The 24544-nt window shown below is 51.4% G+C and overlaps 10 protein-coding genes across 10 annotated transcripts; 6 read left to right on the top strand and 4 right to left on the bottom strand.

Moving 5' to 3' along the window:
• Window positions 1–211: 211 nt before the first annotated feature.
• Window positions 212–1591, top strand: K489DRAFT_389982 (PAP2-domain-containing protein; the record flags this gene model as incomplete). Its single annotated transcript, XM_033606562.1, has 2 exons — window positions 212–252; window positions 307–1591. 2 exons carry the CDS (start codon window positions 212–214, stop codon window positions 1589–1591), a joined length of 1326 nt encoding a protein of 441 aa, XP_033457563.1.
• Window positions 1592–2832: 1241 nt separating this feature from the next.
• On the bottom strand, window positions 2833–4017 carry K489DRAFT_360799 (ribosomal protein L11). The gene is made up of 2 exons (XM_033602624.1): window positions 3695–4017; window positions 2833–3625 (listed from the first exon to the last, which is right to left on the bottom strand). Exons 1-2 carry the CDS (start codon window positions 3821–3823, stop codon window positions 3218–3220), a joined length of 537 nt encoding a protein of 178 aa, XP_033457562.1. The 5' UTR covers window positions 3824–4017; the 3' UTR covers window positions 2833–3217.
• Window positions 4018–4753: 736 nt separating this feature from the next.
• K489DRAFT_395729 (carbonic anhydrase) lies at window positions 4754–5716 on the top strand (the record flags this gene model as incomplete). The annotated part of the gene is made up of 2 exons (XM_033606853.1): window positions 4754–4766; window positions 4922–5716. 2 exons carry the CDS (start codon window positions 4754–4756, stop codon window positions 5575–5577), a joined length of 669 nt encoding a protein of 222 aa, XP_033457561.1. The 3' UTR covers window positions 5578–5716.
• A 352-nt stretch (window positions 5717–6068) lies between these two features.
• On the top strand, window positions 6069–8585 carry K489DRAFT_35193 (uncharacterized protein). Its single transcript, XM_033602458.1, has one exon. The coding sequence runs from the start codon at window positions 6475–6477 to the stop codon at window positions 8461–8463; it is 1989 nt and encodes a 662-aa protein (XP_033457560.1). The 5' UTR covers window positions 6069–6474; the 3' UTR covers window positions 8464–8585.
• A 136-nt stretch (window positions 8586–8721) lies between these two features.
• On the bottom strand, window positions 8722–10820 carry K489DRAFT_382458 (MFS general substrate transporter). The gene is made up of 2 exons (XM_033605376.1): window positions 9680–10820; window positions 8722–9623 (listed from the first exon to the last, which is right to left on the bottom strand). The coding sequence occupies exons 1-2, from the start codon at window positions 10334–10336 to the stop codon at window positions 8826–8828; spliced, it is 1455 nt and encodes a 484-aa protein (XP_033457559.1). The 5' UTR covers window positions 10337–10820; the 3' UTR covers window positions 8722–8825.
• A 702-nt stretch (window positions 10821–11522) lies between these two features.
• Window positions 11523–12681, top strand: K489DRAFT_35176 (Clavaminate synthase-like protein). The gene has a single exon (XM_033602453.1). It carries the CDS (start codon window positions 11714–11716, stop codon window positions 12602–12604), a length of 891 nt encoding a protein of 296 aa, XP_033457558.1. The 5' UTR covers window positions 11523–11713; the 3' UTR covers window positions 12605–12681.
• A 734-nt stretch (window positions 12682–13415) lies between these two features.
• Window positions 13416–15593, bottom strand: K489DRAFT_342277 (glutamine-hydrolyzing asparagine synthase; the record flags this gene model as incomplete). Its single annotated transcript, XM_033602294.1, has 8 exons — window positions 13416–13722; window positions 13787–13947; window positions 14015–14902; window positions 14962–15110; window positions 15167–15229; window positions 15279–15304; window positions 15358–15408; window positions 15568–15593. 8 exons carry the CDS (start codon window positions 15591–15593, stop codon window positions 13452–13454), a joined length of 1635 nt encoding a protein of 544 aa, XP_033457557.1. The 3' UTR covers window positions 13416–13451.
• Window positions 15594–16822: 1229 nt separating this feature from the next.
• On the bottom strand, window positions 16823–17898 carry K489DRAFT_360783 (MFS transporter; the record flags this gene model as incomplete). The annotated part of the gene is made up of 2 exons (XM_033602623.1): window positions 16823–17008; window positions 17062–17898. 2 exons carry the CDS (start codon window positions 17896–17898, stop codon window positions 16841–16843), a joined length of 1005 nt encoding a protein of 334 aa, XP_033457556.1. The 3' UTR covers window positions 16823–16840.
• Window positions 17899–20104: 2206 nt separating this feature from the next.
• K489DRAFT_382455 (MFS general substrate transporter) lies at window positions 20105–21982 on the top strand. Its single transcript, XM_033605375.1, has 3 exons — window positions 20105–20775; window positions 20832–20979; window positions 21032–21982. Exons 1-3 carry the CDS (start codon window positions 20292–20294, stop codon window positions 21882–21884), a joined length of 1485 nt encoding a protein of 494 aa, XP_033457555.1. The 5' UTR covers window positions 20105–20291; the 3' UTR covers window positions 21885–21982.
• A 582-nt stretch (window positions 21983–22564) lies between these two features.
• On the top strand, window positions 22565–23362 carry K489DRAFT_389974 (uncharacterized protein; the record flags this gene model as incomplete). The annotated part of the gene is made up of 1 exon (XM_033606561.1): window positions 22565–23362. One exon carries the CDS (start codon window positions 22565–22567, stop codon window positions 23360–23362), a length of 798 nt encoding a protein of 265 aa, XP_033457554.1.
• Window positions 23363–24544: the final 1182 nt, after the last annotated feature.

The following is a 24544-nucleotide window of genomic DNA, read 5'->3' as shown; positions in this document are numbered from 1 at the left end:
CTCCTCGCAATCGCTCTCTACACTGTTTATTACACCTGCACATCGCCACTACGACTTCAACACTGCGCAGAATCATCGTCTCGACCTGCGCAGCCGTATATTACTCTCGCCAACACCTCCACCATCCTCCTCTCTCACCATCACACACTCTCGGTCCATCACAGATCAAATTACGCTTCGGTCGACCTAGTCGACGCGCACGTGCGCAACAATGATCGCAATAAACCCATTCGCTGCGACTAGCGAGAGCACGTCACCGAAATCCTTCAGCCTACCACGACCCTCATGGTCTTCATTACCACGCAGCGTACGGCGACGATTACGAATTACACGCTCTAAGATTCGATCGAGACAAACACCCACCTCATCAATCGCTTCAATAGAAACATCCTTCAACCCGGCTAGGACATTGAAATCGTTACGGACACACAAATGGAGCTACTACGATGCGCAATATTTGTTCCTGGCGATTGTGGGCATCTTCAGCTTCTGCATGATTAAGACACCCGGGCTATTCGTCAAGGCGATGGTGGCGACGCTATTGATGACGAGCTTGGCCATTCCCATAACCCGACAATTCTTTCTACCATTCCTTCCCATTGCTGGTTGGTTGATATTGTTCTACGCTTCACAGTTCACACCGAGTGAATATCGGCCTGGGATTTGGGTGCGAGTGCTGCCGGCATTGGAGAACATCCTCTTCGGTGCAAACCTCAGCAACCTCCTGGCTGCGCACAAAAGCCCGATCCTAGACGTGTTGGCATGGATCCCATACGGCATCACGCATTTCGGAGCGCCGTTCGTCTGCTCTGGAGTCATGTTTATCTTAGGCCCGCCTGGAACGACACCCGTCTTTGCTAGGTCATTCGGCTATATGAATATGGCTGGTGTCATCATCCAGATTCTGTTCCCGTGCGCTGCGCCTTGGTATGAGAACATGTATGGTCTCGCTCCTGCCAACTACTCTATCCCCGGGTCTCCAGCTGGTCTTGCTGCCGTAGACAAATTATTTGGCATCGACCTCTATACCTCGACTTTCACTGCGTCACCGCTTGTATTCGGCGCATTCCCGTCCCTGCACGCCGCTAACGCCACCATCGAGGCATTGTTCATGGCCAACACGTTCCCACGACTACGACCGCTGTTCGTCTTTTACGTGCTCTGGATGTGGTACGCCACCATGTATCTATCGCACCACTACGCCGTCGATCTCGTCGGAGGCAGCCTTCTCGCGGCTGTGGCATATTTCGTCGCCAAGGGCTCGTTCTTGCCTCGTGTGCAAGTCGGCAAGCTCTTCCGCTGGGACTACGACTTTGTTGAGTACGGCGAGCCGCGCGAAGCGTACGCTTATGGGTTTCCGCATGACTTCGTTTCTGACGACTACGAGCTTGCGACCAAGGGAGACTGCGACGGCTGGACCATCGGCTCTACCTCCTCGTTCTCCACCTCGCGCGGCTTCTCCTTCGACCAGCGATCTCCTCTTGGCGAAGATCAATGGGACGGGGAGACACTGGCTTCGGTGCTTTCGTCCACTTCTTCGATAACATCGGATTTCGAATTTGCAAAGTCACGAAAGGAAGGGATAGAATGAGGCATGAAATTATTCACCTTGCATCTTTAACAAATTCTGAACGCACAATTTTGATCTTATGAGGCCATCATCAGTCGGCTTCGCGACTCTGGAGTTCGAATCCAATCCGACGCCTAATGAATCAGGAATTAAGCAGACGTTCGAGTCTGCACACTACCAAGTGAGAAGAAATTCTCATGAATCGGAATGCGTAGACTTATCAGACCGCGACCATCTCCATCTCACGAGCACGTGGTTACTTGAATATCCCTCAGCTGAAACAAGAACCATTGAGATGGCGACTGTCCCAGGTCAACCACCCACATTCCAAAGGAAGACGTCATCGAAAGGCACGCAAAGAAATTTGCGAGATGCATCATGACGGTCGCTGGAATTCACGCTACAGGATCGGCTGCAGCTGATCAACTCCACATGGAGAACGCATGGGAAGGGCTTCGGAAGCTCTTCTCTTATTAATCGTCGCACTTTTAGCATCATTTGCATTTTCACGAGGCGCACGAGCGAAACGAGAGGTGGGAGAAACTGCAGGTGCTTTTGGGAAAGTCATCATGGAGGTTCACGCAATTATGAGCGTAGCATGGGCATAGCATGGCGCGGCATGGGTATGGAAGGCGTCTAATGGGAACAACGGCATATGATTCGAGACAGGACCAATCGATACCATGGGAACGAGTTTTCTTGATTTGTTTTTCTTCTTGCTCTCAAACGAAGCAGAAGAGGTTCTCATAGATGAAGGGCATTGGGTAATCACCCAAATGACATAGCTATAGCGATTCTCCATTTTGGATGAGATCCCCTCCAAGGAAAATGAAACAAAAGATCTGATACTCGGTTTCTCATCTCCAGGTTCTTGAAATCAAGATCTGCGCGCCTTCGTTTGAAGTCTTTTCTGCCTCTCTGGCCCCACCCCTCCAGTATTTCTATTGCGGATCATACTGCTCAACTCTTTCCACAAGGCTCGCTCTTCGATGAAAATGCTTCAATCGACCTTAATTCTCGTATCACATCATACACATTCATTGACGAAGAAGGAATTCGCCCGCGTGGCTTACTACACTTTGCTTCACCTGATCTCTCTAGGGAAGTCGTCTTCTTTCCGTAATGCCGAGTGATCCGTTGTTGCTTTCACCGGCATCGTCGCCATCAACATTGCTGCCACCTCTTCCGCTTCAACTTCCAGCCGATCGACTTGGAATATTTCCAAATGGAAATTATGACACATTGAAATTTGATATTGGTATCTTCTGCTGTACATGGTGGTGGTCATGAAAAGAAACCGAAATTTGCTCCTGATGCCCCACTGACGCCGGATGGCGATAAATAATCCATCTTTTCGCTCCTTTCCTGCTGCATTCCCATCGTCCCGCTTATGCTTTACAGTGGTGGTGATACAAAATTTCCTTTCTGCCGAAGGAAGGGTGCCTCATTTTTCACATCATATTATCGATGTCGAGGAACTCCCTCAAGACCTCTGTCTGGCATCCTGCCTTTACGACTCGGTTTTTTCCAACAATCGCGAGGACGTTCTCCTCCCCTTCTCGTCCACCCCGGAATTCTCGCCCTCTCTGCTATCCCTCCTGGCCCCCTCCGCTAGAAATTCATCATCGTCGTCATTTCCTCTTTCTCTCAAGGCACAACCACCACGCCCATGCTCCCCGCCTGCGCCACCACACTCTTCACAATCCCCTCCAGCGCGATTCCACTCAGCCGACTCTCACTCTGCTTGATCTTGGCAATCTCAAAGACATGTTTCAAGGAGACCGGTTTGCCCACCACTCCCAAGCCAGCATTTCCCGCCGTGTTCGTCGTCGGTCCTTTTCCCGTGCCGGTCATTCCCAACTTCGATCGTGGGCCCGCGACATTTCCCGCTCCTCGAAGGCGGCCTTTCGTCGGCTGGACACCGGCCGCGGAGAGCAGTAGGGTGGTTGTTGGGGGCGTGCGGATCTCGAAGGTAAAGCTGCGGTCAGGACGGACGGTCACGCGGGCGGGGATGGGTGTGCCGACGACGTAGTTTGCTGTGCGGGCATTGAACTCCTGTTTAAGAACAATACGTAGATCAGTATTTGGAGACAGAATTGAACAGTGGATTGAGGACAAGCTCACTTTGCAGAAATCCATCGATTTCACTCCTTTGCTTCCTAGCGCTGGACCGACCGGCGGTGAGGGCGAGGCTTGGCCGGCGCCGACGATTAATTTGACGATCTGATCGCCTTGGAGCGCTCGTTTGGCCATGATGGGCAGTTTTCTGTAGATGTGATTCTGAGCGATAAGGTCCTGGGAGATGGCTTCCAATGTGCGCTGGTGATGATCATCAATTGACGATGCGGAGGAGAGATCTCACGCTAGTCTTAAAGCGGCCATTCCCGCTCGACGAACAGCATGCAATCGAGTTCGTCCACCATTTCGTCACCCACGTTCTTTCGCGCTCAACACTCCCTTGATCATAAGATGATTCTATCAAGATACGCTTGTCATCGACAGACTAAAAGACCTTTCACTTGGCGCGCCGAATGATTCGTCAGATTCATCGTTATCGGAGTCACAAGGCGATGAAATCCTAGACTCGGACGCCTGATGAAGCCCTTGTGAGCTGCTTATCGTGTGCATGTCAGATATACCATGAGCCTTGTCGCCGTATTGGACATGCGCAAGAGAATCGCGTCCATTGCGCAGCTCGATGCAGTCGCGATGTCGTCTACCGCCAAGAAATCTTACAGTATAGCTCTGGGGGCCTAAATGAGGCGATGCCATCCGTTGATCCTACGACTTCCAAACAAAACCCAAAGGCCCGTCATCATCAACACATTAAATTTTGTCTGATATGATCGTGCTTACTCGTATGATTCACCTTCTGCTGTAAAATTAGCATCACGCCAAGGTCGACCACACAACCATGAGCCGCCTGTAAGAGCACACGTCTACTATGATTCTGCCAACGGAATATCGCAGACACCTACTGCGCCATGCAAATTCGGGAAATTGTGCCAATGGTGTGGTCGTCCTGGTCAAGGGACGCTTCTCCGAAGGATGCTTAGGGATCCAGGGTGGGTAATCTTCAGCCTCATGATGTTGGCCCGGATACACTCCGTGCGCTGTAAGCAGCATGCTTAGACTTCTGTCTGCGTGTGTCATATCACGTATATAAACCTTTGAGGAGCCGCGATGTCGTCGAATAGTACCGATCAATCTCTAGTATCAGCTGCACGAAATGGCCAAAGGTAAGTTCCAACATGTTCTGTCGCTTCAAATTTCAAATTGGCTTGTTCTCGTCCAGCTGTGGGGCTATTGATGGACGTGATTTACATAACCTGCATACTGAATAAACATCAGACGAATACGATCCCTTCGACGCTTACGAAGCTGCCATCGACGGCAACAAGAGATGGGCCGCTCACGTCGACCGATGCGACCCGACATTCTTTCATAGAACCGCGCAGGATCAGCACCCATCAATCCTATGGATCGGATGTTCTGACTCTCGCGTGCCCGAGACTACGATCCTCGGACTAAAGCCTGGCAACGTCTTCACTCACCGTAACATCGCAAACATTATCAATTCGACCGACATCGACATGCTCTCGGTTGTCGAATATGCCGTTCACAAACTCAAGGTCAAGCACATTGTTCTCTGCGGCCACACATCTTGCGGCGGCATCATTGCTGCGCTGAAAGATGGCAGAACAGGTCTCGGTAGCTTGGATATCTGGCTGCAACCTGTGCGTGCCCTGCGGAAAACGTTCGCAGATGATTTGGCTGCGCTGCCGGATGGCAAGCGGACCACGTTCTTGATCAAGAAGAATGTTCAGGCTGGACTTGAAGCGATTAAGCGAATACCTGAAGTCGAGAGTGCGATCAATGAGCGTGGTCTTGAAGTTCACGGTGTACTCTATGATTTGAACACTGGTCTCGTGGAAGAGCTCTTTCAGGACGGACCCGAGCTTAATTTGGAACAGCCCAATGGCTGGCACGATAAACCGGTGGTGTAGAGTGTGGCTTGTTCATCATAATCGTATGGAGTGTTTTGTTCTTCTCATACTCCACAGATACCTTGGGTCATACAGCTTCTTACTACCGAACAGATACTCGTGACCTCGATGACTAAAAGGATACTCTTTTACTTCCGAGCCTACCTAGGCACCCTGTAGGACGTGTATGAGACGAGCCCAGGTTTACTTAAAACTGCGAAAGTAGCGTAGAACATTGGCTCTTTCTTGTAGATAAGCCGTAGGGGTGTCCCGTCCAGTTTGACCAATATCTGTACCTGTACTGCAAAGCATGGCAAGTCTAACCGATACGCGCTTCGATAAAGCGTCATTCTGACTTCTCGAACACGGTTAATGTCTCTCATAGAATCTGTTCGATACAGTGTGGAGCGCGTGAAATGTTAGCAAACCACAGGTTGGCGCCTGACCGCCGGCATAAATTATAATTCGGCCACACTCCAAGGACGCGATCACAGCACAAGACTGATCTTGATCTCCTGGAACGACTTCACTGCTTCCAACAGTATCGTTTGTGAAAGCTCTTGGGAAACCACACATGAGTGGATGTCGGGACTGCCAGAGTGTCGTGTTGAAGTATAGTGCACAGACGAATCCGATGATTCGTGTTCCGGCTATACTTGTCGCTATCCGGTTCACTTGACCTCGTCGTGTCTTGGGAAGACGGATCATAAGACTGATATCGTACCAACAAGTACCTTGATCATTGGTCATTGATGGAACCCATCCTCCGCGACCACAGGACCATGTCGCTCTATCTTCCTTTCCTCTCATCTGATGGACGTAAATGCTAGAATTTCTCAAGACTGGAACAATCTTCAGAACGCGACTTCTGGATTGAGAGACGCTCATTCGAGGTGACTTCCATCTTGATCTGCGGAGATGGTTGAAAGCCGACCAAGGTCACGATTGCCAGTACGGGTACGATCAAATATGTCAGCAGTAGTAAGAGCGCGAAACAAGGAAGACAACGAAGCCACGACTGCATCTTCTGAGGAGCTTCAAGTCCTTACCGCTGTAGACGATACACAAACGCGACTGCCAGCCCGGAAAGACAAGTCCCCTGACAAGACGATGAATGCAGAAAACCATGCTCCGATTATGCCAACAACTGCTGCGTCATTGTTGAGCTCGAATGAGACTCCTCCGGGATTGCGAGTTCGCTTTGTCGACACTCCTCCTATTGAGCAAGGCACAAAGAAATACATCAATAGCGGAGATGCTACCAGTCAAAGTCCTCGCAATTCATGCATGAAGCCGAACGAGTACAAAGTAAGCAACCATTCTTCGCCGCAGACCACAGTGCACCCGTCGCCGACCACCAAGAGCATCTGCGATCTCCATCGACGGCAGACCGATGCCGCAAAGCCAACTCGAAGCGCCAATGGCATTACTCTTCGTCGAACCAGCTCCAATGGGAGTGTCAAGACTACTGTCGAAATATGGGAACCCTGGAAACGATCATCAATCACGCAGCTCGGAGTAGCCAGCGGCTCCAAAATACCCATCTCGAGGCATCGAAACGTGCCTTGCATTGAGGCGAAAATGGGTTCTCTTGGCAAAGAAGAGCAACATATACCCGACGCGACCACTGTCCGTCCCAGAATTGCCGATGCACCGCAGGCAGCTGCAATTCCTCCACAGGCAGACGGTGCGAAGTCTACAAGGTCTGATGGCAAAACAATATATATGGGTCCTGGCAATCAATTCCTATACCAGGCAAGACAGGACTCGATGGGTGTAGTCGAGACGCCCGCAGAGTTGGCTGACACTGCAAGGAGCAAAACCTTGAAGGGCAAGGGTAATTTTCTCCATCGCCCAGGCCCGGAGCAATCGGTCTATCCGAGTCCGTTCGAAGTTGTCAATGCTTCGGAACATATTTCTTGCATCGACTGGAGCAAGAATGGGTGCAGCTTGGGCGCCAACGCTAAGCTTTCTCAGCACGAAGAAATATCGCCCGATGACATCCGCTCCTGTCGCGAATTGAGTCAGTCGGAGCTGCAGGCATTGGTCGATCATGGTGTGGTGTCAACATCGATCGAGCCGGACCCAGACTTCACAGCACAACGGTGTCTGAAGAAGGAGCGCAAGCAAACCTCTACGACTGAACAATTGGAACAATTGCGACACCTATGGAAAGAAGACCGTCGGAGACGCAAATTCGCCGGTGGACTAAGGAGTCGAGCGAAGAATGTGCTTTCTAGGTTCACGCGATTGATGCCTGGGAACAGAGTACAAGCCCGCAACACTACCTTGTATCCGTCGTCGTCGACATCGTCCGCATCATCACTGGATCGTGTGAGCGTCGCACATGCTCTGACCACATTTGACTACGATGCAGACATCGATGAACCTGGCCAACTGCCGGCAGAACTTGAGGCATCTGAGCCGCGAAACTTCAGCCATACAAACCATCGTCGTGGTGCGGACAGACAACATGATCGCAGGCATATTGGCAGCTACTCAGCCTCGTACGAACAATCGTCTGGTAAAGCGGGAGTCTTCGAGCTGTCTGCAGAGCCCGAGAAGCCACACTCGGCGCGCAGCATGCATGGGGCGACGCCTGCCACATCGCAGGGCATTACCTGGACGACTCCGGTGGCACCCACGGCGGTGCTATTCACACCTGCAGCATCGCCTTTACCGCCGATGCCTCCACAGCCGCGATTGGTGCCACAGGAAGACCGGTCCAGCAGCCGCCAGCTCGGTATTTCTTCGATGTACCACCGCGTGGGCCCCTTCATCTGCAACGAGGGTAGTATGCGTTCACTCGCAGATTTTTCTCTGAGCGAGGTCCAGCGATATTGGCTACGTGCACGGGCGGATGCGCACGCAGATGTTCTGGAAGGATGGACGCCATTGGGACTTTGATCTTTGCGATATTTTGATATCAGGCATTTGTATCCGATGATGACTTTAGGATCCGAGAATCGCTCTCCATTTTGGTCGATGAATCCTTGTGAATGTTCAATGATGTGCAATAAAGAGATAGGTAAACTTCAACATGATGAGTTCCAAGGTTGGCTTGGCTGCTGCCCGAAGTTGAAGCAGCTGCATTGGCTTAATAAGGGTTCAAATAAAGCTTGCATAATTCTGCATAACACGATACAGTCTTTACACTGTGTTTGGATTTGAGTCTCGAGAATGATAGCAAAATGTAGAACGAACAATTCCACAGTTGTGACGATCATAAAGTGCGAAGACGTCATTCGACCAAAAAGAGTTCGCCAATTCTATACTCTACGCCATTTCCAAAAGTCCCGAAGCAGGCGTCGTCGACCCGCTGCCCTTGCTTCCGCATCTTCTACCTCTGTCCCCGCCCGTTTGCCAGCACTCATCTGTGACAAAGCATCGAGTTCGCCAATCTTCCATCCTCTCAGAAACACAAGACTCAGCGCCGCGGCGACATAGATTAAGCCAGTAAATAGCTGGGTTCCAATGTAACGGCCCGTTCCATCTACGATCTCGAGGGCAATCGGCTCGCTGAATGTACATGGAAGCACGATGACAAGCCAGATCACACTCAGCGCAGATGGGACATGTTTGATTCCCGCCACTTCAGCGCTCAAGGGTGCTATCGTCGCCCAGAATGTTCCCGCAACGCTGCCTCCAATGATCGAATAGAATATCAGCACACCGTAGGTCTTCGCTGGGATCCAGACGGCTAAGGCGAACAGGCCGGAAAGAAAAGTCATGAGCGCGGCCATGTTGATTCTTCCCATACCGTCACTGAAGTAGCCGATAGGCGGTCGGCCGAGCGCTTGGCCAAGGTTCAGAGTCGCGGAAACGACCGATGCCTGCGACGCGTTCAATCCGATGGCATTCGCATAATTTGCAAGCGAGAAGATGAGCACGACGTAGGCAAGCATGCTGAACCAACCGTATCCCGACAAGAGCAGGAATTCCACTCGCTTGAGAAGTTTGATGTCGAAAGGAATGTGTGTAGTTCCGATGATCTTGTTCCGGTCTTTAAGAAGCATGGTACATATCATATTGACCGAAAATGCAACAATGCCTAGAACACGGAATGTCTGCAGGATATGGTTAGTCGATGAGCGTCTATGACATTCATCAGATTGCGACGTACCCAAGGCAGGCCGATGGACCTGATCATTGCTCCGGACGCCAGCGAATACACCAGACCACCAACTCCAGAACCAGCAGCTGCAATACCACTCGCGAGTGATCTTCGGGTATCGAACCATTGCAACGGAATGCCGTTTGAGGCTATGTACAGGAAACCCATACCCAAGCCAAAGCCTACTCCTTGCGAGAGAGACAGTTGCCAGATTTTGTCGCAAAAAGATGCTCCAATCAAGCTGCCCGCGTGCAAGACCACTCCAATCGCCAAAGTCTTCCTGGTCCCAATGAGTCGAGTACTCAAAGTGGCCAGCGGAGAGATTAGCATTGCGCATGAGATGGAGAGCGATCCAACGAAGGCATATTCCAGAGGGCTCGCCCCTGGGAACGTGTTGTTCGCTAGATAATGAGCGAGGAACACTCCATAAGATGAATTCATGCCCCAGGTATGTGCATTTATCAAAGCACAACATGCCGTACACACCCAACCGTACCCACCATTGGGCGGTGCGTCGGCTCGTCCATGGACGTTGACGATAGTTTCGTGATGCGCACCTGTCGGTGAAAATGAATCAACCTTGTCGGAGACGCTGTCCTCGTGCGTCGAAGCAGTCTCGGGCGTTTCGACTTCGTCCGGAAATTTCTCATGACTTGGAGATACCATGTCGCCCGCTGCTATTCTAGCTTCGATCAAAAGTGAATATGCGCGTCCATTAATACCGTGAATATTACCATTCGAAGGAGCAACTTGTGGCCAAAAACAGGTGTCCGCTCAAGTAAGTTATCGGTCAAGTAATACCTATACAATCCGGGTATATGGCCACAGGGGTCATGCGAAAAGTATTGAGCTCATGAACGAGGTTAGATGCTCACCAGTTGCAAAATGAACGTTACAACGTGCTACTGCGTGCATCTCATGCGATGGTCTCAACGGGTTCAGAATGTATCGTGGTCAAAGCGGTAAAACGATTGGAACCCAGGGAAACGGTGCCGTGCTTACCCTGTAGAGCCTTGGGAAAAGGGCCCTCATCGCCATGCGATGATTGTTCCTTTGGCGAGCATCCATGGATATTGATGCGAGCTGACGTGCGACCTTGATGTAAGACGTCGATCCATGACAGGGTAATCACTCGACAGGGCAATTGATGCCGACCAAATGTTTCTTGCAGCTCTGTCCTCACGGCAAAGCACGAATACCACAGATCGACGCCACACAGGAGCCGAGAAGCTGATCCCCGAAGTCTTTCTTCATCAGGACTAGTCTGGAACGTCACAATCCCGCCGAGAGAGCCGAACAACCTTAAACTAAAATGCGACAGGCTGAACTCCCTTGTGTTTATCCACTGCACTAATCAGGCTTGCAGGATTAGTGCTTATGTGATGCAGTGGACTGCCAGGTCATTATTCATGCAGCAGCTCTCAGACAGACCCATCCATCATCGAGAATGTCCTTCACGTGTTTTCGAGAATCCGATGCCTCGATTGTGTGCCCCCACATGTCCTTCGGAGGCAATTCTGTCGAGCTCATTTCACTCGAATGCCCGGTTAGCGAAGATGTGGGTCATTGTCACCCAATTCCTACAATGATCGCCCCTCCACGAAGGAACCTCGGGTGCTCGGTGGCTTGAGAACCCTCGCACTATCAGTGAGCGAACATCGCACCGTAGGCTGACGCCTGAAGGATTTCGTGTGCAAAGGAATGAACGTCGATCTGTAGGGTCCGGACATCATCTACATGCAAGACGCCTGAGGCCCTGATCCTTCGACATCATAAGCTGAAGTGACTCTGACAATCGAGCACAAAATTGTGCATTGACGACTTTCGGCATCAGTCGTGTCGGAAGTACGTATCTTAGGAGAGCTATGTCGATCTCTCCCACGGATATACTGTTGGTAGTGAGTAGTGTGGACGAAGGACTGCTGGGACATCAACGTGATTAGAAGCATCAGCTTTACAAAACTCTCCCACCCACGGAACTCTTCGCTGTCACGTCTCACAATCGATTCTACTCCTGAATTTGTAAACCATTTCTCAACCAATATGACTGTAACACAGAATCAGATCCAGTACTCTCACGATGAGAGTCTGGAGTTTCCATTCCTGCCACCGTTTCCCAAGGACGTTCCCATCGCTCCACTTTTGCGCATCAGTCTGAAGAAGCTCCTGGCCCATGACTCCACAGAGGAGGATAATCTCTTCCGTGCCTGCCGTGAGCTTGGTTTCTTCTATCTCGATGTCGGCAGTGCCGCAGATGATGAGACGATCGATGGCAAATTGCTTTTGAAGGATGTCGACTCGCTTTTCGACTTGTCAGAAGGCATCTTCAAACTCCCTACAAAGGAGAAGCAAAGCTATGACTTCAACGACGAGCACTCATACTTCGGATACAAAGGCGTCGGTGATGGCATCATCGACAAGGAAGGGAATCCCGACCGGAATGAGTTCTGGAACGTCTCAAAGAACGACATTCTTGGCATCTCGGATCCTATCCCCAACCCGGAAGTCCTGAGGAAGGAAGAGAATCGAGCGCTGGCAAAGTCGTACATCTTGCGATCACACGCCGTCGTCACACTCATCCTTCGAATCCTGAACGATCGTCTCGGTCTGCCAGAGGGAACGCTGCAGAAGCACCATCGCCTGAACGCCATCAGTGGAGATCAGGTGAGGTGGGTGCGCTTCCCACCCCAAAAGATGGACGAGAAGCAGATCGCGTTCGGCGAACACACAGACTTCGGTACCTTGACTCTCTTGTTCAACCGTCTAGGCGGTCTGCAGATCCGTCTTCCGGGCGAAACCGAATGGGATTATGTGAAGCCGCTCAAGGGTCACTGCGTTGTCAATATCGGTGATGCTCTCGTCAAGTTCACTGCCGGTGTACTACGATCCAACGTAAGTCACTTCATGATATTAGACCAAAAGGAAGGAAGCTAATCAATTCAGATCCATCGGGTTGTTTCACCTCCGGGCGAGCAAGAGAGTTATGTCCGCGACAGCGTCGTCTATTTCAATCGACCAGAGGATGATGTGCCGCTCAAGGTATTGGATGGCAGCGCCCTCATCGATGCGAACGTGAGGAAGAACCCATCACTCACCGCCGGGCCGGTCCAGAAGGCGAACGACTGGATCTTGAGGCGCGCTATGGGACGACGCGCGGGTGGTGACTTTTTGAACTCGGGTGGTACTGAGGCGCAGACAATCGCCGTCTAGAGATGGCTCACGCATGATGATGGGGATGTGTAAACAGTTTAGAGATATTCCAGAATGTATTGATCGCCAGACAATGATCCTCGTCGTATGGCTCAGCGTCGCGCGTGGCTTCATCACACAACTTCTCCAAATCTCGGTCAAACCGAAACTGTGATGACTAATCTGATGCTTGCTGTGCTGGTGACTAAGACGAAGCCTTATGTTCGAAATACTTTCGAACATACCACATGCCCAAGTGCCTACTACCTTTCTTACACATACATGACGGGCCTTGTGAAGGTAAAGGATTCTTGATTAATATCTGCCGTGCTTGGTAGAAATCTCGATAATGTGTATCTTATATTAAGTGAAATTGACAGATCTAAATGGGAGAGAGAAGAGCGCAGAAAGTGAGCTCGTGTTTTTATCAAGCCGTCGGAACGTCCGATTTGAGCAGTCCGTGACGATTTCGCTTGAAACCCTCCGACCGCACATACGTAGTCCACTCATCGATGCCACGCATAGCTTTGAGACAGAAAAGAAATATTTCGAAGTCGACGTACTTTTATTTCATGATAAAGACCGATCGGCATTAACCGCTAGCAAGAGTCGAGTCCAAGTGGGCGCCAATTACTCTTCCACTCGGATCAGTCTCTTTACTCCAAGTTGGCGTCCACCTCGCGACAGTACTTGCGCAGTGCTCCGGAAAGTGCTCATCAAACATGCAGCGGAACCAATACGCCTCTTTGGTGTCAGGGACATCTGATTTCCATTCTGGCTTCGGATTTCGCATCATCTCGTCCGTAACCACCAAAGCCGCTCTATCCTTGATACCATCGATCCAATTATATCCAACACCGTCACTTCGATCCCTGAGTCAGCGTTGCGTAGAGAAGGCCATGTTGAACGAAAAGGAAAGCATCTTACCTGAATTGTTCTTTCTGACGCCAAAGAATGCTGTCGGGAAGGAATGGCTTGACATCAGGCTCGTCCGAGGTGTCGAAAGCCTTCCGGAGAATGTACTTCTCCATCCGGCCGGGCTTGATCATCTTGTCGGCTGGGTCGATCTCCATCACCGCATCTAAGAACTATACGGATGGAATATTATCAGCTTACTGTCCAATGATGATACTCATGGTCTCGCAGATTGCTTACGTTCGTATCGAGGAATGGCACTCGAGCCTCAACACCCCAGGCTGCCGTTGACTTGTTGGCTCTCAGGCAGTCGGCCAAATGCAGGTTCTGAATTCGTCGGGACAACTCGAGCTGGAATGAATGGCTATCCGGTGCATTGTGGAAGTAGAGGTAACCGCCAAACATCTCATCGGATCCCTCTCCAGAGAGGACCATCTTGATGCCCAGCGCCTTGATCCTGCGGCTGAGGAGGTACATCGGGGTCGATGCTCGGATGGTGGTCACGTCGAACGTTTCCAGGTGATGGATGACATCGCTGATCGCCTCGAGTCCCTCCTCTACCGTGAAAGTGAAGGTATGGTGTTTTGTGCCGATGTATTCGGCGGCTTTCTGGGCTGCAGCAAGATCGGGCGCATTCTCAAGCCCGATCGAGAACGAGTGAAGTCTCTCGCCTCCACGTTCTGAAGTCATACGCTGTGCTATCGACGCAATCAGGCTAGAGTCAAGACCTCCAGAGAGCAGTACGCCCGATGGAGCTTCTGACATGAGCTGTCGTTCGACGGCTTTGCTGAGCAGAGATCGAAGGAGCTTGTAGTCGGTGGGCGTTGTGGGCACAAAATCGGCATTGCTGAGCCACTGCGGTCGATAGTATTGAGTCATACTTCCCGTGAGAGAGTCGTACATGTGGCCAGGCGGGAATGGTGCAATGTGATCGCACACTGGGTGCAAACTCTTGAGCTCGGATGCGAAGTAGACTGAATCGGGGGATGTCGTATCGAGTCCCTGGTACAGGCTGATGACCCCGATAGGATCCCGGGCTGCGATTAGGCGATCAAGGTTACGGTCGTAGAGGATGATTGAGAAGATTCCGTCGAGGTGTTCTGCCATGTGAAGACCATATTTCAGGTACTGTGAATCATCCATGAGCATTATGATTGCAATCGAAGACAAGTCCGGATCTGGCCTACCAATGGAATGATGACCTCGCTGTCTGAATTGGTCTGGAATTCGTAGAGACCCTCGAAGCTCTTCCGCAGCTCACGGTGATTGTATATCTCGCCGTTCACGATGGCAGCAACCGACTGGTCTGCGTTGGTAAGAGGCTGTGCGCCATTCTCTGAAACTTGGTCAGCAGCTCTTCCATTCTGTCCAGCTCGTGGCTGCAATACGTACCGATACCGATGATGGCAAGACGTTCGTGTACGAGAATGGAGTTGTTCTGTGTGTAGGTGCCAGCTACTCAAGGTTAGAAACTGTATCTACGCATCGCTTCAACAATACATACTCCAGTCAGGGCCACGGTGCCGGATGCTGGATAGTGATCAGTCCGATGAGCATATTGTTTACTTTCAGGTAGTACTCACGCTCTTGCCATCCGCAGAGCAGTTGGCCTGAATTGATGCACATTGGGGTGCCTGAGAGAGTTGATCACGGATTAGTAATCAGGGTTGGCTTGAAGGCATGAATTGATCGATCACAGCTTCAACGCAAAGTTCAATCGTCTGCATGTAGCGATTGAACCAGCCCGAATCAAAAGCTGAATGCGATGTGTTTGACGAGGTAGCATCGCTTACCTGTGGCAACCGAAAACTCCGCACATGATGACCGATTGAATGGTTTTTTCTGATTGATTTCAGTTGAACCGCGTGATGGCTTGCGTATTCAATGTTCGTATATGGACTACATTTATAATACCTCTTCAAGCCTGCACAGAGCTATGCAGTCATTGGCATCGCCTATTTTTTGATTCGGAAAGTCGCGATGATGTGACCCTCAGGACGATCTCCCGTCGATCCGCACTAACACGCAGATCAGGTAGAAGCATGTCGGGCCTGAACTCCACAGAGATCGGCGAAAGCGGGCCAAGCGATAGCTCAATAAAAACGGGCTGACATTACACACTTCTTGTTCTGGCTGCTGTGAATTTGTGCATATTGCGTGATACAAAATCCATGATATCATTGAGGCTAATGCTCATCGCATCTCATTGCGCTCCATGTTAAGCCTCGTCTTATAGAGAGTAGTCGGCTCCGAAGTACGAGGTAGACAAGCGTAATGTCGGTCATACTCGGGTATTAGATTAGTCATCAGGATGTCCCGTCCGATTGGATCGATTTGTGTACCTCCACATGGGTGATCATGCGAATGCTGAAAGGAGCTGATTACCCGAGGGCTTTCTTTAGTTGCAATCACTGGGTCTTTAGGCGACATCGGCAATGCCGATCCCCATCCTTCAGCTGGAGTGCTGACATCGTGCAAAGGTACTGAGTGAACTCTAACACTGCACGAGCACTGTTCAGCACACGCGAGACCCGAATCCCGCCAAAATCATCTCTGCACGAGCTTGATCAGCCCTGATGCACTTAAAGCTCTCCACTGGACTACTGCACCGCACATCATGGGTGAGGTGGAGATGTCAGCGCCAATTATGCCTAACGTGAGGTCAGAATGATTCAACTTGCAGCGAGTCTCTTTGCGAGCATTCAACGTTGCGTCATCGCCGTCGACGACAAGCATTTATTCAACGAAATTACGCACTAAAATCACGCCACCGAGTCACTCGCCAGCGTGGCAGGATCGTCGACGAGCGACGTCGTGGACGAACGATTGGAGCGCAATTCTTCAGCGAAGCGCCCGTGTCAGGCACCATGCTTAGTGCAATAGCGGTCTTACTGTCTCTAGCACCTGAAGAGAATCATCGAAAATAGTCACGGGTTGAAAAGTCATCGTAGAACGTGGATGGATGAAAAACATGTACTTTTGAGCTATGTGACAAGCTTGAATTATGTAACCACTTCCAACATCACGCGGCCTTTCTCCGCGCAACAACCTTCCACAGGTAGGCATTCATGCCGCTTTGATAGACCTGTCCTGAATGTTGTATACACCCGCTCGGCTGTACACCTCCTTGTACTGACCGCGAACATGGTCCTCCACAGAGATCGGGCCATACTTAGTTTGGCCTTCCTTATTCTTGCATGAGTCCCGGCATTCGATCACGAAATCCGGGTTTCCCTGTTATAGTTGGTTAGAATGGAATTTTCACAACAGCTACAATCGGAACTTACATGGAACAAGAATGCGAGAGAGTATCGTTCGCGACCGGAAGCGTTAATCACCCGGTGCAGATTTGAAATGTATCGGTCGTTGGTCCATTGAGAGAACAGGTTTCCGAGGTTGACAACGTAGGCGTCCTTCATCGGCGGGACCAGGACCCACTGGTTGGTCGGCTCGTCCCAGACCTCGAGACCAGGAACGTCGCCTTGAAGGAGTAAAGTGATCACACCGAAGTCGCGGTGCGCGCCGTGCGACTTTTGCGTCAGGTCGTTGGGGTTTGCGGGAGGAGGGTAGTAGTTCATCTTGAAGAAGCACATCGGGTCGGTGAAGAATTCATCCAGCCGCGAGGTATCGTTGTCGAGAGACATGATGACGGCCCGCAGGACCTCCTTGGTAAGGTCGGTGATTTGACGGAGGTATTCATTGCAGGTGTTCTTGAATGAATCGCCCAGCGACTCCGGCCAGAGGTTGGGTCCATGGGCGAACTTGCCGGCGCGGACCTGGTGGTGGTCCTCGGGCAAGTCGCGAGAGCAGTAGTAGCCCTCCTTGAAGTCTGGTTTGGCATCCTCAGCCTGGAAGCGCTGGCTTCCGATCTTCTCATATCCACGATTGTAGTTGTTCTTCGACTTGTCGATCTTCATCTTCTCCTCGAGTGGGAGGTTGAAGAGTCGCCTTTGCTGGTGGAAGATCTCTTCTTGAAGCTCTGATGGGATCGAATGGTTTATGATTTGGAAGAAGCCTGAGGTCTCACATGCCTCACGGACGAGCGCCAGGCAGCGTTTGACCCGAGCTGGTTCTCCCGAAAGGAAGTCGCTGAAATCAATGACAAGAGGGGCGTGTGCACTCATGATTCTTTACTCAGATGCGATAAAACTGTAAAGTAAAGGATTGAAACGAAGATTGTTCAATTTCGTGAAGACAAAATAGAGCGGCGGGATGAATGCATTTGATTAAGGACTCCGTCGGACGTGAACTTGTATTATTTCAACTTGCAAATCTTTTGCGTCACATGAGTCTCAGCATTTGATCCCCGAAGCTCTGATGGACCATCCTGCAACATCCCCACTCCGACCGAGGCTGAATGGGTAGATGACGTTAGGGTTTCCGTAATGGTCGTGATGCTTGACGATCGTGTCGTGAACACAGCTTCCGATAGCGGAATGCTCCCAGAGTTACAGAACAGGCATGTAGAAGTGGCTCCTAGGCGTACCCACAGAGTCCTCCTTGATCCATGAACGTGTGACGCATCTCAACGGAAAAGCTCAGCTTGCCTGTAACGATCTGCGCGGATGGCGTAGGCGTCAGCGCAGCTCCAGGCATTCAACCCCACAGTCTTTCATCATTCACCGCTTTGAGGTGACAATTTGGAGCGAGCCCAAGAAGGACATTGATCGATCGTTGATGGTCAGACGGAAGAGTAAAAAAGCCGCATTGACATGTCCTGCAGGTGGATCAAGTAAGGCCTCCCAGGGTTGAAACACCACAGCAGTGCACAAGAAGCTCAATGATATTCAAGACATGATCATCACTCGCTATTTGCGGCGATCCTTCATGTCACAAATGGTCATGACCGACTGGCGCACAGGCAGTCCGTGAAGCCACTAACAAGTTCTTGTGTCGATGTTGAAATTGGGTTTCGTGCATGTCAGATTGATTCAGTACTAAGCTCAGAAACGTAAATTTTTGCGAAGCGGTGCGGGCCGCCCAAAACCTTAAGCCCAACTATGTACTTGTACAACTGCACAGTGCCGCAGGACAGTCCATGACGATTATGCGAGATCCGCTCGATGAGCGAACTGCCGGCGAAGCAGGCTTGGCAGGCACGCCAGGAACAACCAAAAGTTTTTCGAAGGAGTTGAAATCGCCACCACCATCTTTGAGGACTCAATGTCAGCTTCAAGCTTCAGCAATCTACAGCACAGCAATTAGCACACTTCACACGTACACCAAACATGCAATTGTAGAGCTAGCTGCTAGCTTTACAGCGGACTAGAATTTCATTAGAGGCTTAATCTAATAGAGAAGATTATGACGTGTTAATTTTCTCGTGGATGGGTTTCGCGGAGACTTGGTGGTTATTTCTGGCCCCAGCGTGGTGGCAGGACAGGTTAACCGTTAACCTCAAGGCGATCAATCATCCCTAGCTTCGTGCAGTTACCTAGCTACATGCGGTATATACATTCCTGCCGATCAGGCGAACGTATATTCCTGCCGATCCGGCAAATAAAGCGTACGTAAAAGAATCCACCGCTGTGCAGAACTGCTGCGGCTTCGTTGATGGCGTTATAAGCCACCTGCGATTTGCCATCCCCACCTGGGCACTGCGCAAGGGCTTGGGGGGTTCAGCCATTGACGCTGAAAAATTGGGGGCGAAACATGAGCGGTTCAAGGGCCCACGTTGTGGTGGAGGTTGCTCCGGCGCCGGACGTTCACAAATGCCAAGACTTTCTGTCAGCCGAGAGCCGAGGCGAACACTTGTGTGAACTGCCCTGCACCTACATGACGTCAATCTCGCAATTTGTTGAGCATCGCTCCCCGAACACTCCCTGGATCTGTATAGCTTCGTGCGGCTGACAAAGGATTCCCTGGCACGCTCGGGTGGCGCGCAAAAGGACATGGCAGGTTTATTTCAAGGGCCTCGCAATTAGTGCAGACATCGATCAAATCGGACCGTTAATGCTGGTTACTCATCCGATGTTGGGGTGGTTGCTGATGGCTAATGTGAATTTCGCTCAAAGAACGTAAAGTCGTTTTTATTGAACTGTCGGAGTACCACCCCTTGTATCGCGCGTCTCGCACGACTGTTCGAACATTTGCTGCTCGTCGTGACCTTCTTCGAGGGCGGACGAATCCTAGACGCACCGACCAATCATGGCATGCTTTCGGACCCTTGGCCACTCGGTCGACCGTCCGTTGTGGCTTTTCCCGAAATGTCCAAACGACTGTAGATCATCGCCAAGCCCTCATGTCAACTGTGCCGTATGAGCAAGAAGCGCCTTAACGCTTTCTCTAGAGAGCCTTCTGCTCACAGCGTCATCCAGTAGCCGCAGCAGTGTTTTATCAGGTTCACTTGCTTTCTGCTATACGGTATACCACCATTACCATTTTTTGTGGGATTATGCTGTTGTGTGCATCCTGCTGCGACTGCTACTGCCACCCCGCTGCTGTTGTAGACACCATCGTGCCATTGAGCACCAATTGAGTCATATTGAACGACACATTGAAGAACCACTACGTTGAAATGGCGGTCGAAAAGGGCACTGAGTTCAGCGCTGCTCCTGAGCGAGCCTCAACTTCCGAACACGACAAAGAGCAACCCAATGGATCAGAGACGCGAATGTCTGTAGACGATGTCACACTGGATGGCGACGAAAACCCGCTCAACTGGTCCAAGGGCAAAAAATGGGTGAGCAGCATGATTGTCATCAGCATGTCGATGACATCTGCGTTCTACTCAGGTGTCCACGCATCTGCAATCGATGCGATCGCCGAGGACTATGGCTGCTCCCAGCTGGCCTCCACTGCAGGCATCTCGTTCTTTCTGTTGGGCTTTGCAGCCGGGCCGTTGATCTTTGCGCCTCTCTCGGAAATGTTTGGTCGCAATCTGGTGATCCGGGTTAGCCTGCTCATCTTTGTCATCACCAACATCGGATGCGCCTTGGCGCCCAACATCGAAGTTTTGCTTTTGTTCCGATTTCTCGCGGGTTTCTTCATTGCGCCGACGGGTGAGTCGAGATATATCGTATTCCCCATTGAGACGTCAGCTGACCAATCGCTCAAGTCACAAATGCCGGAGGTTCGATTACGGATGTTTGGGCGCCAACAGAGCGCTCAGTCCCGTGGGCCATATTTGCTTCCGCAAGTTACTTGACGGTCATAATCGGTTCGATCATCGGTGACTTCATTGTCGAATATGCCTCGTGGCCATGGTAAGCCATTGCTTCTATCTCGGCTTCAATTACCATGCTGATCCGATCGCAGGATCTTCTGGGTGTCGATGATTCTCGGCGCAGTTATCTACATCATCGCCATATTAGTCTTACCAGAGACATACGCACCGGTGCTCAAACGCCGAAAGATGTTGCGATTGAACATCGGGATCCCGGACGAGGTTCATCTATCGAAATCTTACTACCTCAACTTCACGCGGCCATGGATCATGCTCTTCACCGAACCGATCGTCTGGGCCATGACGTTGTACATGTCGTTCGTGTACGGCATTTTGACGCTAAACCTCGTCGCATATCCGATCGTCTACTACCAGATCCGCGGGTGGTCGCTGGGGCTCTCGAGTCTGGGATATGTCGGCATCGCAGGTGGAATGCTGGTCGCGACGATACTCTCTCCACTCCTCACCGTGGTCCACCGACGCTTCGTCGCTAAGATGGGCCCTATCCCTGAGGCCAGGCTTCCGCTACAGATCGGTCTCGCCTGGCTCATTCCAATCTCACTATTCTGGTTCGGCTGGACCGCCCTGCCTCCCTTTCATCCCGCCGTCAGCATCGTGGCGGGCAGCTTGTTCGGCATCGGCGCTCTCTCCGTCTTTCTCGATGTATACGCATACCTCACGGACTGCTATGGAAAGTACTCGGCCAGCGTCATGGCTGCAAATGGCCTCATGTTGCGACTCTTCGGCGCCGCGTTCCCGCTTTTCGCCAACAAGCTCTACGAGGGCGTCGGAGTTGGCTGGGGTACCAGCATCCTGGGGTTCATTGCCGTGGGCCTGGCGCCTTTGCCGCTGCTCTTCTTCCTGTACGGCCCCATTCTTCGGCGGAGGAGTAAGTACCACATCGAGGTGACCGCGGCGGAGGGCGTCAAAAGCGAAAAATCGTAACCTCGACGTGTCAGCAGATCTTTTGATGAGCCAAATGATAGAGTGGAATTAGTTTGATAGCTTCGCTTCGTTATGCGCGCAACCGAGCATTTTCCATGATCGATCCCATCGTTTTCGAGGCAAGCCGGGTAATAACGCGATGCCCATTTCCTTGCGCTACAATTCGTCTACATTCATTCTTCTCTTGAACTCTGGCAGACGATGCGATTCATTTCGTCTGGCGATCAATCCGATGAAGCTGTGTGCATAAAGACGTCAAGGAACTCATCCGAACGTGCACGGCCGTCGTTGATTTTCGCTTGTCCGGCCGGCTTGCGCGCCATTGTGGACGCGGCTGTGCCTGTTTCCCGACGCAGAATATTGGAGATCCATCGATGTCAACTAAATATTGTCTTGCGACAGAAGCAACAGGAGCCGTCTGATGGCTAACCATGTAGGTCTTGTGATGGACCGATGATGGAAAATAACGTCGCCGACTGACGTTGGAAACCGGCGCTTTATCTTCACGTCACCAATACGCTATTGTGATGCTGTAGGGCTTAAGCCTCGAAATTGCCCATCTGGCTAAGCTTTGTATACCAGATGTATATGATTTGCGTCACGACTTTCATCATCGGGCGATGCTGTCAATTGTGTAAATCTATTGAATCCTCGAGCGCTACGTAGTGGTCATTGTCAACATGCCTCTCGCCACGGTCCATTTGGTTGCGCTCGCTCCACAGGCATCCAGCGCCTCTTTCGTGAAGGGCCTCGCATCCGCCTCCATCCGGCCGTTGGTGGTATCGCGGGTCAAACGATGGATCATCAAGCCCGAGAAACTCTCCGCAACACGACTCTTGAGTGTAGACTGGGATCTGCTCATTATCCTTCCGACCACAGCCACTATTCCCGAACAATTGCGCACCGAACAATGGTTGACACATCACTGGAGCATATCCGCAGGCGTGCCGTCTAGCATTGTCAATGGCTTCGAGCAGCGCAACCAAAAGTTGTTGTGTCCTCCAGCAAGTACAGTTCCCGCCCTGACTGGATCCCTCGAGCGGCCGAGGATCACATCGTCCACCCAAGGTCTCGAACTCACTCAAGAGCTGTTGGATTGGAGCAAAGCCTCATCTCTGGGCGGAGGCGCCGTGAGCATGCTAAACCTACTATCCTTCAAACCCACCCCGGGAGCCCACGAGAGCTACCTGGTCTACGGCCGCGCGTTCTCCGAATCAATCGGCTCCCGTCGTGGTGGAATCGCCAAGATCGTTGGGAAAGTCGTGCGGGATCAGAACTCGCCCGGCGAGGACAAGCATGGTTGGGATGAGATCGCGCTGGCACATTATCCCAGCATCACACATTTTGTCGACATGCTTGCGAGCGAGGATTATCAAAAGGTCAATCACGCGTCACGCCTGCCTGCACTCCGAGACACTTGTATTTTATGCACGAGCGAGCTAGACACCGATCTGGGCACTGATGTAGCAAGACTATGAAAGACTAAAGAGCGATGAGCAAAATTGACCACGGTAATCCACGAGGCCTGTTGGGTTGTGCCTTCGGAGATGCTTCGTTCCTAGTGAGCAACACTATGATTGAAAGGCAGCCTTCTCCCGTGCGCTTGTGAACGTGGATGATCACTGGATAGACACATGCCTATCGCACTGCAGCCCCAGCCGACCTAGGTGTATATGTATATCCCTACTCAGTAACAGCAGTTGCAGATGCAGATGCATCGCGCACCGTACGTCCGAGTCGATAGCTATAACCGCATCTCCATGGCACATCCATTCTCAACACGGAGCACTCTGGCGGTAGGTGGTGCGAGGAAGGAAGAGTTCATGCACGCGCGAACTGATGATCTCACCCCATGTCCACCCAATGGCCTGGATAAGGGAAAAGACGGCCCTGTCTTGTGAAGAATCCTTGGCATGCCTCTCATGCAGCAAACAGCCCTGAAGAACTATTTCAATAACGATAAGAATAGACCAGAGACTGAAACAATATCGAACCACCTGGGCAGCTGTGACAGTGCAAAAATAGTTCCTGCGTGTTTCATGTCGCTGACGATGAACCCATGCGGGTGTGAGCTGGAGGAATCGAGATTTCGAGTTTATTGCGGGACGGCACCGTGTACGCAAATCTCCCAGCCATCGACAAATTCCTTCACCGACGAAGGATCTGGGGGAGGGGTGTTTAGGAAACGGGTGGTCCCCATTCCGCGTTCGTGCACTCGTATCGCATGCCATCCATTATTCCTCCATCCTTCGAGGCTTCGACCTCCCAGCCACCAGACCGTGTCCCGCTGACGACGCCAGATTCGGCATCGTCATGATTTCCAAGGTTTGTATGCGAATCGCTTCTGCAGCACAACGTCGTCGCCCTCTCTCGTCTCTCTCCCTTTCCTCACACACACCTTCTTCTTGTGAGACATCTTGCTGAACTGGGATATCCCTACTTCCACTCACTCACTCACTCACTCACCCACTCGGCGCAATACCACACGCATTCACTTTGCGACATAGCACTGTTAGGACATTGTTCGACACATTCCTTCAGCGCTGTATCATCGACAACATCGTTACCACTCCTGAGAAGAAGTCTCGTGTCCGACTCCAACATTACACCGTCACGCTGAAAGAAGCATCGCCCGCTGCCGCTTACGAACAACCCGTCAT

This window comes from Dissoconium aciculare (genome assembly GCF_010015565.1).
Source record: "Dissoconium aciculare CBS 342.82 unplaced genomic scaffold K489scaffold_10, whole genome shotgun sequence".
Classification (NCBI taxonomy): Eukaryota; Fungi; Ascomycota; class Dothideomycetes; order Mycosphaerellales; family Dissoconiaceae; genus Dissoconium; species Dissoconium aciculare.
This window is presented reverse-complemented; position numbering and strand designations above follow the sequence as displayed.

Bases quoted from the DNA above. Each gene is read 5' to 3' on its own strand.
- K489DRAFT_35176 (XM_033602453.1), top strand. From the start codon at position 11,714: ATGACTGTAACACAGAATCAGATCCAGTACTCTCACGATGAGAGTCTG.
- K489DRAFT_382458 (XM_033605376.1), bottom strand. From the start codon at position 10,336: ATGGTATCTCCAAGTCATGAGAAATTTCCGGACGAAGTCGAAACGCCC. The intron at 9,624-9,679 runs GTACGTCGCAAT...CATATCCTGCAG, and splicing joins GGTCCATCGGCCTGCCTTGG to ACATTCCGTGTTCTAGGCAT.
- K489DRAFT_35193 (XM_033602458.1), top strand. From the start codon at position 6,475: ATGGTTGAAAGCCGACCAAGGTCACGATTGCCAGTACGGGTACGATCA.
- K489DRAFT_360799 (XM_033602624.1), bottom strand. From the start codon at position 3,823: ATGGCCAAACGAGCGCTCCAAGGCGATCAGATCGTCAAATTAATCGTC. The intron at 3,626-3,694 runs GTGAGCTTGTCC...GTTCTTAAACAG, and splicing joins AATCGATGGATTTCTGCAAA to GAGTTCAATGCCCGCACAGC.
- K489DRAFT_382455 (XM_033605375.1), top strand. From the start codon at position 20,292: ATGGCGGTCGAAAAGGGCACTGAGTTCAGCGCTGCTCCTGAGCGAGCC. The intron at 20,776-20,831 runs GTGAGTCGAGAT...CAATCGCTCAAG, and splicing joins TTTCTTCATTGCGCCGACGG to TCACAAATGCCGGAGGTTCG. The intron at 20,980-21,031 runs GTAAGCCATTGC...ATCCGATCGCAG, and splicing joins GAATATGCCTCGTGGCCATG to GATCTTCTGGGTGTCGATGA.